The sequence below is a fragment of the Nycticebus coucang genome, chromosome 1, assembly GCF_027406575.1.
Source record: "Nycticebus coucang isolate mNycCou1 chromosome 1, mNycCou1.pri, whole genome shotgun sequence".
In the NCBI taxonomy this organism is placed as follows: Eukaryota; Metazoa; Chordata; class Mammalia; order Primates; family Lorisidae; genus Nycticebus; species Nycticebus coucang.
Genome location: NC_069780.1, coordinates 97,623,587 through 97,637,767, shown reverse-complemented (window position 1 = coordinate 97,637,767; position 14,181 = coordinate 97,623,587). Strand labels below are relative to the sequence as shown.

The following is a 14,181-nucleotide window of genomic DNA, read 5'->3' as shown; positions in this document are numbered from 1 at the left end:
GGATAGAAAGGACAAAGGCTTTCAATATGAAGAAAACATGAAGGGAGATGTCTTCCTAACTGTGACCCCAATTTCCTAAATCCTGAAAGAATGACACATGTAATACCACATCTACATAAACATAAACACTGCCTATGTATTTCTCAAAAGACAGATGAACAAACTAGCAAAATAAATCTGTAACACGGGCTCATCTCACTGATGTTTCAATGAAGTTGTAGTAGTCAAGAAGAAAATGACCAACAGCTAGTAAAAAAAGGATGTTGTTCGATCATTTATAAGAAAAACACACATTGGAACTGAACTGGGAGAACATGTTTGATCTAGCACAGGGGCAAAAATACAAGTTTTTTTTTTTTTTAGAGACAAAGTCTCACTCCGTTGCCCTCCATAGAGTGCTGTGCCATCACAGCTCACAGCAACCTCCAGCTCTTGGGATTAGGTGATTCTCTTAACTCAGCCTCCCAAGTAGCTGGGACTACAAGTGCCCGCCATAATGCCCAGCTATTTTTGGTTGCAGTTTGGCAGGGGCCAGGTTCGAACTGGCCACCCTCGGTATATGGGGCCGGCGCCCTACCCACTGAGCCACAGGCACCACCCAAAAATACAACTTTGATACCTCCCTGGTTGGCAATGTGTCAGAAACTAGACAAATGACTATCACACATTTCGTATGACCCAGGATTTCACTTTCATGAATTTATCCTGCTAACACACAGGCACGTGTGTGCAGTGGACATGCTCCTGTCCCTGGCATAGCACTGGGAGTGGTAGCAGAGACTGCAAACACTGAATGCCCATCCATGCCAGGCTGGGGAGACACACTGCAGAACACTAGCTGTGACACACCTGCAAGGGTGACAAGGAAGAGAAAGCTCTGTGTACACTGTCATGTAAAGATCTTCGAGACAGATTAAGTGAAGACTAGGGAGCAAGGTATGCTGCGTTTTCTACATACAAAAGGAGAAAAATTTGTATTCTCATTTACTTTTACATGCATTGAGAAACTGTGAAAGGACATATAAGAAATTAATAAGAAAAAGGGGGCGTAAAAAAATGGGCCCCATGAGAAGGGTGATGACAGATGTGACATGGAAACTTACTATAAACCCTTTTTTTTTGTTTTTATTAAATCATAGCTGTTTACATTAGTGCAATCAAGGGGTACAATGTGGTTTCATATACAATCTGAAATATTTTCTTTCTTTTTTTTTTTGTAGAGACAGAGTCTCACTTTATCGCCCTCGGTAGAGTGCCATGACGTCACAGGACTCACAGCAACCTCCAGCTCTTGGGCTTTCGCGATTCTCCTGCCTCAGCCTCCCGAGCAGCTGGGACTACAGGCACCTCCCACAACGCCCGGCTATTTTTTGGTTGCAGTTCAGCCAGGGCTGGGTTTGAACCCACCACCCTCGGTATGTGGGGCCGGCGCCTACTCACTGAGCCACAGGCGCCACCCACAATCTGAAATATTTTCATCAAACTGTTTAATATAGCCTTCATGGCATTGTCTTAGTTATTGTATGTAGACATTTGTATTCTCCATTTAGTAAGTTTCACCTATACCCATTCCCTTTTATGTTTTTGAACCATTTGAATACATTACCAATTCCAAAAATTCCTCTTCAAACGTTATATACACCACCTGTGTAGAGTGCGTGTTTTCCCAAATATTTGGCCCTTACTGATTTCCAGAAATGTATAAAGAACTGCAGACTCCAAAATAACCAAGTGCTATAAAGTTTCCAATGCACACAACCTCAAAATGACTTCCTCATTCAGATTTCCCCCTAACCGGAATATGTGTTTAAAACCAGTTTTACTACTTAACAAATACATTTAATAACTAGGATTGACCTATTACTTGAGGTTCTTAAGCCAAAGGGTTGCTCTAGCTAATAATTTGTAATTAGTACTATAATTATTGAAGAGTTCTTCGTTGTATTTTCAAGTTGTCTCTATGAAATCATTTTTATGGACGTTGACCTGACCTACACCTTTACATAAATCTGTAGGACTCCAACCAACGCTCCTTCAGGAAAACACATCCAAAAGCGACTATATTTCCTTTATAATTGTCACCTACCATGTACAAGAAAACATTTAATTTGTGACAGAGAATTTGTAAATGAAAGGGACCTGTTAAAATCACTTAAAATCCTATGCTCATAAAATCTTTCCCTCTTTTCTTATTTGTTCTACCTTAAAGCTAAGCTACCTTCATAGACATGTTTTCTAGGCTAATGGGGTGTGAATTACAAAAATCACTGTAATTATCATAATTATTATACGCAACACCAATTTTTTTTTTTTTTTTTTTTGAGACAGAACCTCAAGCTGCCGCCCTGGGTGCAGTGCCATGGCATCACAGCTCACAGCAACTTCTAACTCCTGGGTTCAAGTGAATCTCCTGCCTTCGCCTCCCAAGTAGCTGGGACGACAGGCACCTGCTACAATGCCCAGCTATTTTTTGGTTACAGCCGTCATTGTTGTTTGGCAGGCCTGGGCTGGATTCGAACTCGCCAGGTCAGGTGTATGTGGCTGGCGCCTTAGCCACTTGAGCCACAGGCGCTGAGGCACGCAATATCAATTATTAAAAAATTAAGTTTTTATCTCCCAGTTCTCTTGAGGAAACACATAACAAGTTGGGTCAAAAGATCTTAAAAAGCTTTAGTTTTATTAGCTTCCATCTTAAAAGAGTTCCTCAGAAATCCCAATAACCATGAATAAGCAATTCCTTAAAATATAACTATACCGCCTTGCTTCTTGTCCTGGAGGAGTTGAAGGGATGGATAATCTGCAGTGTTTGGAGAATTCTTCCTCATCAGCATATATAGCTGTGCTGTGTAAAGGCGGATCTTCAAAATACAAAAAAAAGTGCTGCTTAAAATTCTAGTTCCTCAGGTAGTATTTAAGATTATTCTCTCAGAGTATAAAACTATCTTTGTTTAAATGGCTAACCAAATCAATTATACAGGCCACATTCCAAATATTTTTACCTCTTACCTCAACGATAAAAAATTTAAACCACAGCTCAGCAACCATGCTCAGTGGTTAGGGCGCCAGCCACACATACTAGGGCAGGTGGGTTTGAACCCGGTCGGGGCCTGCTAAACAAACAAATAAAAAAAATAGTGGGGTGTTGTGGCAGGTGCCTGTAGTCCCAGCTACTTGGGAGGCTGAGGCAAAAGAATCACTTATGCCCAAAAGTTTGAGGTTGCTGCGAGCTGTGATGACACAGCACTCTACCAAGGGCAACAGCTTGAGACTCTGTCTCAAACAAAAAAAAAAAAAAAAGTGGAAGCAACCCAAGGATTCATCAACATATAAATGGGTAAACAAAATGTGGTACATACATCCAACAGAATATTATTCAGCTTTTGAAAAGGAAATTCTAACACCTTACAATGTGGATGAACCTTGAAGAGGTTACGCTAAATGACACAGGCTAGTTACAAAAGCACAAGTATTGTATGCTTCCTTTTATTTATTTTTTTGAGACAGAGTCTCACTTCGTCGCCCCCAGTAGAGTGCTCTCTGTCGTCACAGCTCACAGAAACCTCTAACTCAAGTGATTCTCTTGCCTCAACTTTCTAAGGACAAGACTGCCCATCTTAGTCTCCCAAAGTGCTGAGATTACAGGTGTGAGCAACCGTGCCCAATTTATTTTTTTAAAAAGAGACAGGGTCTTACTCTGTCACCCAAGTTGGAGGGCAGTGGGATAAACATAGCTCATTACAGCCTTGAACTCTCAGACTAAAACAGTTCTGCCTCAGCCTCCAGAGTGGCTGAGACTACAGCTGATATATATTTTCTTTTTTTCTTTTGAGACAGTCTCACTTTGTCGCCCCCAGTAGAGTACCATGGCGTCATAGCTCACGGCAACCTCAAACTCTCGGGATCAACTGATTCTCTTGCCTAAGCCTCCCAAGTAGCTAGGACTGCAGGTGCCTGGCTATTTTAAGAGATGGGGTCTTCCTCTTGCTCAAGCTGGTCTCAAATTCTTGAGTTCAGGCAATCTACCCACCTGGGTCTCGAGCCACCTCACCTGGCCCTATTTTCCATTTTTTTAAGAGATGGGGTCTGACTACATTGCCCCGGCTGTTCTCAAACTCCTGGCCTTAAGCAATCCTCCTGCCTCTCTCTCCTCAGTAGCTGGGATTGCAGGCATGAGGCATCAAGTCTGGAAGGCTTCCTCTTATAGGATGTTACCAACATAGCCAAATTTAGACAGAAAGGAATGATGGTTGCTAGGAGTCTGGGGGGAGGGGCTGAGAATGGGTAGCTATTTAATGAGTACAGAGTTTCACAGTTAGGAAAGAAGAAAATGTTTGGGAAATGGATGGAGATGATGGTTGCATAATGTGAAAGTACTTAACTGACAATGAACTACACACTAAAAGTTGGTTAAAATGGGGCACTTTGTTATATATATTTGACTACACACACAAAAGAACCACAACAAGGTACTATTTCATATCCACTAGGATAACTAGAATCAGAATGCCAGATGGTGACAAGTTTGACAACCACGTGCAGAAATTAGAACTCTCACCTGTTGCTATGGGAATGACAGTTTCTCACAAAGTTAAATTCCCACACTGTTTGCTATAATTCAGCAGTTACAGAGGCACCTCTGCAAACTGAGGGCGGCGAGTTTGAACCTCACCTGGATCTGATTGAAGGGAAAAAAAGGAAAGAAAATTCCCCCAGGATCCAGCAACTCCACTGCTAGGTATAAAGAATTGGAAACATAAAACTTGTTGGTGTAAATAAATGTTCACAGGATCATCATTTGTAACAGCCAAAAGTACACCACATGGCTATCACGTGATGAGTAACAAACCACGGTGTGACCAAATTGGACCACTACTGAGCTATAAATTTTTTTTTTTTTTTTTTTTTGAGACAGAGCCTTAAGCTATTGACCTGGGTAGAATGCCATGGTGTCACAGCTCAGAGCAAACTCAAACTCATGGGCTTAAGAGATTCTCTTGCCTCAGCCTCCTGAGTAGCTGGACTACAGGCGCCCACAACACCCAGCTATTTTTTGGTTGTAGTTGTTTGGCAGGCCGGGGCTGGATTCGAACCCACCAGCTCTGGTGTATGTGGCTGGTGCCTTAGCCGCTTGAGCTACAGGCGCCACCTAAAAATCTTTAGGAATAAAATAGATACACACTACAACATGGATAAACCTAGAAAACACTACACTCAGTGAAAGAAGGCAGTCAGAAAAGACCACAGTTTATGTTTCAGTTTATGGTGAAATGCCCAGAAATGGCAAATCTATAATACAGGAAATTGATTAGTGGTTGCAACAGGGGACAGGGAGCGACTGCTAATGGCTACAGAGTTTCTTTCAGGGCGATAAAAAATTGTGGAACTAGATTATGATAATTGTTACACAACTTTGTCAATATTCTAAAAACCAAAGAACTGTACAGGCAGAATTTTGGGTGGGTGAGGTGAAGTCCTAGCACTCTGGGAGGCCAAGGCGGGTGGACTGCTTCAGCTCACCAGTTCGAGAGCAGCCTGAGCAAGACTCCTTCTCTAAAAAATAGCCAGCTGTTGTGATGGCCCCCTGTAATCCCAGCTACTTGGGAGGCTGAGGCAAGAGAATCCCTTGAGCCCAGAAGTTTGAGGTTGCTTTGAGCTATGATGCCACAGGGGCAACAAAGTGTGACTCCATCTCAAAAAAAAAAAAAAAAAAAAGCAGAATTTTATGTGAATGACATCTCAGTTTTTAAAATTATGGGATTTCTGGGCAGCGCCTGTGGCTCAGTGAGTAGGGCGCCGGCCTGCCGAGGGTGGCGGGTTCAAACCCAGCTCCGGCCAAACTGCAACAACAACAAAAAATAGCCGGGTGTTGTGGCGGGCGCCTGTAGTCCCAGCTGCTCGGGAGGCTGAGGAAAGAGAATCGCTTCAGCCCAAGCATTAGAGGTTGCTATGAGCCGTGTGATGCCACGGCACTCTACCGAGGGCGGTAAAGTGAGACTCTGTCTCTACAAAAAAAAAAAAAAACATTATGGGATTTCTTTCACATTCAGATATTTTAGATTTAGATTTCTTTTAGATAAGTAATTGAAACATTTTTATCAAGCCATAATAAAAGATATATTCTGGGAATGGTTATTTCTTTTATTTTATCTTATAAATGTATTATTTCTTTTATTAACCAACAATTAGACTAAATAATTTCCCAAAGAAAAAATAAACTAAGGATTTTGTATCCAGAAGAAAAAAATAAATAAATAATAAAATAAAAAATTTCAGAAGTCAAATGAAAATATGAAAGAGGGGTGGCGCCTGTGGCTCAGTGAGTAGGGTGCCGGCCCCATATGCCGAGGGTGGCGGGTTCAAACCCAGACCCGGCTGAACTGCAACCAAAAAATAGCTGGGTGTTGTGGCGGGTGCCTGTAGTCCCAGCTGCTCGGGAAGCTAAGGCAGGAGAATCACAGAAGCCCAAGAGCTAGAGGTTGCTGTGAGTCCTGTGACGTCATGGCACTCTACCGAGGGCGGTAAAGTGAGACTCTGTCTCTACAAAAAAAATAAATAAATAAAAAAGAAAATAAAAATAGAAAATATGAAAGAGTACATAAGTTTTCAAAAGTTTTTAAAAACTTATTCTAGCAAAAATGTCTGACTGCTGCTGTTCTAGATGTGGAGGCACCTGGCACTTTCTGCATTACTTTTGGGCTCTGGTTTGGTCAGTGACACATAGTGACAGCAGCAGTAGACCTGGGCAAATCACATACCCCTGGACAGCCAGGCACCAACCCTTTCACCTCATACTCCTAAGAACACAGGCGACACTCTCCTGCCGGCTTTTCCAAAGCAGACTCTGCTTCAGTGAGCTGAAGACACGGGAAAATTACCCCTAGTCTTCTCCTCCCTAAATTAGCGGCTCTACCAAGTAGTAGAGAAATATATTTTATATTCTTCCTGTTACAAAGCACTATAGTGAGTGACCTTATATGACTGAATTGTTAACAGATGCTGCTAGAAAAATTCCACTTTGATAGTTTTCTTAGTTTCAATGTACCCAAAAGTGAGAATAATTAATTCAAATTATCATGTACAGACAAGTGCAGACAGGTGATTTTTGTGTTTGACGACACTTCTGTATTTTTACTACACCTAGCCTAAATTTTATTCCTTTAAAGTCATGTTAGGATAAAGATTTAAAATACTAACCAAAGGTTTCATAAGGTTCTTCATCTTTCTCAATTTCATCCAGTCTGCCAATCTTAGAGCTACCAGAATTATCAGGAAAATCAAACACACCAGGAGGCTTGCACTGAGGATCAGTTTCCTAAAAGTGAATAAGGTCAAAGTCACTGAATTGGCTCTCACAAGCAAAGATTATTACAAAGCTGATTTATTAACAAGGATGTTCTTGTTATCACGTCTGCCTAAAGAAGCAATCCTTATGCATGAAACGATGGATACCAACGACCCTGACTGGGTCATTTTCTTTTTTTTTTTTTTTTTTGTAGAGACAGAGTCTCACTTTATGGCCCTCGGTAGAGTGCCGTGGCATCACACAGCTCACAGCAACCTCCAACTCCTGGGCTTAAACGATTCTCTTGCCTCAGCCTCCCGAGTAGCTAGGACTACAGGCGCCCGCCACAACGCCCAGTTATTTGACTGGGTCATTTTCAAAACATCAAATTCTATCCCACAAATATGCACAATTACAATGCATCAGTTTAAATCAACAAAAGAAGCAATCCTTAACTCTTTTTTAGGGCACACAGACTCCTCTGATAACCTAAAGCGGGGTTTGGGAAACTATTTCTCTAAAAGATCAGAGAGTACATACTTAAGGCTTTTTGTGGGCCTTTGGCTGTACCCTAACTAACTCTGCCATTGTAGTGTGAAAGCAGACAGTGAGAATGCAAAGACAATGTACAAGGATGTGTTCCAATACAATTTGACTTGTGGCCAGTGAAATTTGAATTTATCATTTCCACAAATCATGAGGTATTTTTATTTTATTTCCACCATCTAAAAATATAAAAACCATTCTTAGCTTGCATGGCTGCAAAAAAAAAAAAAAAAAAAAACAGGCAGCAGGGTAGGCAGCTCATGCCTGTAATCCCACTGCTTTGGGAGGCCAAGGCAGGAGGATAACTTGAGGAGTGTGAGACCAGCCTGGGCTACACAAAGAGATCATGCCTCTATAAAAAATTTTAAAAATTAGCTGGACATGGTGGCAAGAGCCTGTAGTCCCAGCTACTCGGGAATATAAGGTGGGAGGATCACTTGAGTTGGAGTCTAGAGCGAGCTATGATCACGTCACTGCACTCCAACATGGACAAAAGGGTGAGACTCTAAAAAGAACAAAAACAAAAAAATGGGTGGCGCCTGTGGCTCAAAGAAGTAGGGCATCAGCCCCATATACTAGAGGTGGCGGGTTTAAACCTGGCCCGGCCAAAAACTGGAAAAAAAAAAAGCATAAAAAAATAAAAAGGGCAAGCTTGATGGCTCATGCCTATAATCCTTGCACTCTAGGAGGCCAAGGTGGGTGGACTGTTTGAGCAAGAATGTGACCCTATCTCTACTAAAAATAGAAAAACAATCAGGGCGTTGTGGCAGGAACCTGTAGTCCCAGCTACTCAGTAGACTGAGGCAAGAAGGTTGCTCAAGCCTAAGAGTTTGAGATGCTATATTGCACTCTACTCAGGGAAATAGAGAAAGACTCTGTCTCCAAAAAAAAAAAAAAAAGGCTGGGTGTGGGGCTCATGCCTGTAATCCTAGCACTCTGGGAGGTCAAGGCAGGTGGACTGCCTGAGCTCACAGGTTCTAGACCAGCCTGAGGCAGAGGGAGACCTCATCTCTAAAAATAGCTGGGTGTTGTGGTGGGCACCTATATTCCCAGATACTTGGGAGGCTGAGGCAAGAGAATCACTTGAGGCCAAGAGTTTGAGGGTGCCCTGAGCTATGACACCAGGGTACTCTATACTGGGGGCAACAAAGTGAGACTCTGTCTCAAAAAAAATAAATAAATAAAAATAAAAATTTTTTTTTGGCCTACAGGCTACAGGGGTTGCCTAGACCCCTGACCTAGGGAAAGTAATGGGCCCTGTCCCCAGAAATATCTCCACATACCTTAAAGTTCTTAAATAATTTTGAGGGTGCACCTGGGTAAAAACTTCTAACCACAGGAAAAATAGCAGGTTTATAGTTCAATATACTGGGTAAGCTCATTAAGGCTGCGACCCCAAATCCTAACGAAAGATGAAACAACAGGAGAAAATCTTCCATAGTAGTTCTGGGAAATGTGAAAGGGTACCATTAACAGCCATGAATATAAGAAAATTCCAGCTTGGCACCCGTAGCTCAAGCAGCTAAGGTGCCAGCCACATATACCAGAGCTGGCTGGTTTGAATCCAGCCCAGTCCTGCCAAACAACAACGACAACTACAACCAAAAAAAAAAAAAAAAAATAGTCGGGCATTGTGGCAGGCACCTGTAGTCCCAGCTACTTGGGAGGCTGAGGTTTGAGGCTCTGTACAAAAAAAAAAAGGAAATTCCCTGGACTTCAAGCTAAAGCAGGCTGGGGACAGGATTATACAGCTTAGAGAAATCTCCTCCAAGGCACACTGGACTTTAGCTATTAAGGATAGGGCAACAGGGCAGGAGTACAGAGAACATCCAAAGGCCCCATGGGCTAAGGCTGAAGCGGCAGCAGAGCACTGGGCAAAATCTTGCAGAGGTTCAGAAAGAAAAAGAATCATCCTCTGAAGGCTGGGGTTGGGGATGCAGTAGAGAAAAAAAAACACATACAGAGAAGGCCAGGGCAGAATAGAGAATAGAAAGAAATCTTGACTGCCTGCCAATGTGACTCACAGTGTGAATTCTAGTGACAACTGGACAAGCCACTGGAAAAGAAGTTGGAACTAGCTATCAAGGGTGTTAAAGAAGCGTACCTGCCTTCAACACGCATTTATATATTTTAAGACTCGGTTCTAAAAAAAAGGAAAACCGTAATGTGGTATAAATGGAATTTCATGAAATCATAAATAATTGTTGAAAATTAACATGGATAAAAAGCTTTAAGTGAAAAAAACAAAATATGGCAAGTTGTACAGTTTTTACACGTCAAATACCTAAATGAAAATAAAACCTAGGCTCAGAAAAAAAGGTCCCAAAATGTTCACAAAGGTCATTTTTCTCATTTATATAAAAAAATCCAGAGGGACAAGACTACACCTTTTCACGATAAACACAGAGCCTAACAAGTGAAATCTACAAAACTCAGATCCCCACAAAATGTTATTTTGCATTACCAATTACGAGGAAACTACATTAAAAAACAAAAAGATAACTTACATCGTTTATGGGATGTGTTCTTCCCTTTAAGGTGTTCTTTGAATATCTTTCACTGTTAAACAGAAGAAAAGGTACTTAAATAGTTGGGGGAAAAAACTTGAAACACTAATTTGTGACCCTTTCCAAGCATTTTCTTTCCAAATTAAATTTCTTATCACTTGCATCCAATGAAATTTAATTACACTTTTTAGAGGTCAAATCCTACCACCAACGTATAAAAATAACACCCCTCTCGGTAGGGACGTGGAAACCTACTCACGCTGAGACCCTGTGTCTCCAAGTCCTCACCAACCAGCAATTTCCGAAGTTTACGGAGCAGGGGCCGCCCGCCCACCCCGCTCAGCCGGACGGCCCCGGGGCAGGAGCTCCCAGCTGCCCTCCTCGCTCCCCTCCTCTGGGCAACAGCATAAAAAGGTAAGATTGCGTGTTCAACGAACTCAAAGTAAACACCGGCGACAACAGCGACCAGGAACCGCGCTCTGTCGTGCCAGTGACAACCCAATCTGCGGTGAGCGCGGAGCCCCCGTCGCGCACCAGGGACCGCGCAGAGACCCGGCACGCCGTCCCGACTGTGAAGCACGCCCCGCGGACGGCAGCGGCGGGTTTCGGACACGTCTCGTGTGGAGACCGCAAAGCCCGGGCGGAGCCCCAAGACAACTCGAGCGGCTTTTTGACCCGGTTTCAAGTCAGACGCGGAGGGCGCGGCCGCGAGCGACCGGCTCCTCTGGCAGGTTCCGCAGCCGCAGCGCGAACTGGGCGCAGACCGAGGCGGAGAGGAGGAAGGGGAAGTCGCCGTCCGCCCTGGGGCTTCCACTACTCGCAGTACTCACCCCGCACGCCCCGGGCGCCTCATTCGCTGCGGCGGGGCCATAGCCAGTTCCCGGCGCCAGCAACTCCCAAAACCCCCGCCAAGCCCCGCGCGGCTCGGAGCACCCAATAAGAGCGGAGCACACGCGCCCGCCTCGCCGGAAGCTCCCGCCAAGCCCCGGGCGGCCCAGAGCAGCCAATCAGGGCAAAGCACGCTTGCTAATTTTTCCCCCGGGCAGCTGCGGGAGCGAGCGCAGGCCCCTCCCCCGCTACGGAATGGGAGGGACAACCCCGGGTGTTGTGCAGACTGCGGACAGTTTAGGTTTGCATTATAAAGCCAAGTTGTGAGCGTTGTTTGTGGAAGAGTTCCCTGGGCTCCACAGAGTTTCAATACTTAGAATTTTGTTGCCGATCATACTGGTCTCTTAAGTTGATCATCTTTTCACTGTTTATGGGCCATTCCTCCTTGCCCTTTAGGGAAATGCTTGTTCGCCCTATCCAGAAATCCTGTGGATCCCTGCCAAGGAAGGACGAATCACCTTGAGGTATCGAAGGAGAACTCCATTTTCAAACCTTTTGTACTTGCGAGTCTGAATACCCCCCCCCCTTTTTTTGCAGTTTTTGGCTGGGGCCGGGTTTGAACCCACTACTTCCGGTATATGGGGCCGGCGCCCTACTCCTTTGAGGCACAGGCGCTGTCCTACTTGCGAATCTGAAAAAAGAAAACTACCCAACTGTCAAGACAGAAAGAGGGCTCTGCACCTGTGGCTCAAGCGGCTAAGGCGCTAGCCACATACACCTGAGCTGGCAGGTTCAAATCCAGCCCTGGCCTGCGGAACAACAATGATGGCTGCAACAAAAAATAGCCGGGCGCTGTGGCAGGCACTGTAAATCCCAGCTACTTGGGAGGCAGAGGCAGGAGATTCGCTTGAGCCCAGGAGTTGGAGGTTGCTGTGAGCTGTGATGCCACAGCTCCCTACCCAGGGTGACAGCTTGAAGCTCTGTCTCAAAAAAAAAAAAAGAAAGAAAGGGGATTCAGCACTTTGGATGGAAATTATTTACAAGAATTCAACCGCCCCCCACCTCCAAAAAAAGAAGAATTCAATCCAAATAATGTTTAAGTAATGAAAGGAATTCATAAGCACGTGTCTCTGAAAAGGCTAGAGGAATATGGGTGTCAAGTTCAGTTTGATCCAGAGGTTTAAGAAGCCATCAGGGCTCTGAATCCATTTCCTTGCCCCCCTTTTATAGGGTGGCCATAAAGTTTGCATGCAATTTAAAATAGACAAAATTGCATGTGAACTTTATGGCCACCCTGTACTGTCAGCTTTTCCCTCAGACGGAGTCCCACCCCATCATCATCTCCGAGATTTACTGAGCCTGTATTAGTCAGCGGTTCCCCAAGAAACAGAACCAATAAATATTTATATGGAGGGAAGGAGAAGTGGGGGAGAGAGAAGGGCCGAAAGAGGGAGGCAAAGAGAGAAAAGGAGAGAGGGGGAGACTGAGCTGGAGAGGGTCTAAGGAATTGCCCATGTGACTGTGGAGCTGTCAAGTGTAAAATCTCCAGGATAGGCCGCAAGCTGGAAACTCAGAGTTTTATGTGGCAGGCTTGAGAATTCCTTCTTCAGAAAAACCTTAGTCTTTTTATATTTTTTAAAGCCTTCCTTCAATTGACTGGATGAGGCCCACCCACATATTTAAAATCTACTGATTAAACTATTAATCGCATGTGAAAAATACCTTCATGGTAACCTTTAGGCTAGTGTTTGACCAAATAATTGGGCACTATAGCTTCGACAGGTAGGCTGACACAGGACATGAAACTGTCACACTTCCCCTGAACCAAACCCTGTGGCCAGGGAAATGAAATAATAGACTCATTATTAGCTTCCGGGAACCACAGGGAACCCCCTGGAACTGCAGTTGGGGGTGGGGAGGTTGTACACTGGCAAAGGGGGAAATGGATAATGCAGAGACAGACAACTCAAATCCACAACAGAAACTTGCCCAAGGTTGTAGAGCAAGTCATAGGAGAGCTGGGATTTCAACCCATGTGTTCTAATACCCAAACTCCTTGGTTTCACTGGTCATGCTGCTCAGACTATCAGTGTGGGCAAAGGGAGGGCAGAGGGAAAGGGGTTGGTGTAGATAACAAGTCAATACTGTAATCAGAGGAGGACTCCAGTTTGCTCTGGTCAGAGGGAAGAGCAATCTCTAAGTTCCTGTGGGTTATTTGTGTTGTTGAGTATGAAGACTGTTCATGAGCTTCTGGATATCTGGAGCCAGGTGTAGACCCTAGTTTGCCCTGGAGGAGGACAAAAAGTCTCATGGTAAGAGGATGGGGAGGGTCCCAGCAGAGGAGAAGCTGCAGCCAGAGTGGGTCAGCCAGTGAGGAAAGGAACCCTCCTGCAAGGAGAACAGTGGGTCACTTTTCAAGGAAGCTGTGGCCCAGTATTTCTTGTTTTAAGAAGGTGCCTGAGTTGTGTTGATCCCTTTCTGCAGCTGTTAAACTTTGGGGAATGTTTGTTAAAGTCAACAGCCTGTGTTGCTGTGTCTAGGGGGCAGTAAGAAATGAAGGGCAGTGCTTGGGACAGGGTGAAGCCTAGGTGTTGGGGCAGGACAGGGGCTGACACCACAGGAGTAAAGGCAGCAGGGTCAGGGCCCTGGAAGTGACCTGAAGCCATGTAAGCAACTGCTGATGAGAGTCAGACGTACCAGAGAACAAGCAAACAGGACACTGGGAACACCTACGTAGTAGTCCTTAAATTATACAATATATTTTCGTGTTTGGGAAATGTAAAAAAAAAAAAGAAACCTATTGCTTTGATAACACAAACTACAGACAATAATGAACTATAAAAGTTGTTGGATGTTGGGCGTGAATGCCACTACCCTATGGAAATGCTGTGTATCTTCCCTAAGGAGACAGTTGGTATATATATTAGTTCCACATTTTTTGATTAGTTTGATTTTCAAATGGTTTTTTTTTTTTTGGTTTTTGGCTGGGGCTAGGTTTGAACCCACCACCTCTGGCAT

General features: G+C 44.1%; 1 protein-coding gene across 1 annotated transcript in view; it reads right to left on the bottom strand.

The window, feature by feature from the left end:
- Window positions 1–11,250, bottom strand: part of CENPU (centromere protein U) — a 41,901-nt gene extending 30,651 nt beyond the window's left edge. The window contains exons 1-4 of the mRNA XM_053584702.1: window positions 11,166–11,250; window positions 10,336–10,387; window positions 7,195–7,312; window positions 2,756–2,858 (exon numbers count right to left, since the gene is read on the bottom strand). Coding sequence (XP_053440677.1) covers window positions 2,756–2,858; window positions 7,195–7,312; window positions 10,336–10,387; window positions 11,166–11,206 — 314 coding nt within the window. The 5' untranslated portion in view covers window positions 11,207–11,250. The remainder of the gene's footprint in view (window positions 1–2,755; window positions 2,859–7,194; window positions 7,313–10,335; window positions 10,388–11,165) is intronic.
- Window positions 11,251–14,181: the final 2,931 nt, after the last annotated feature.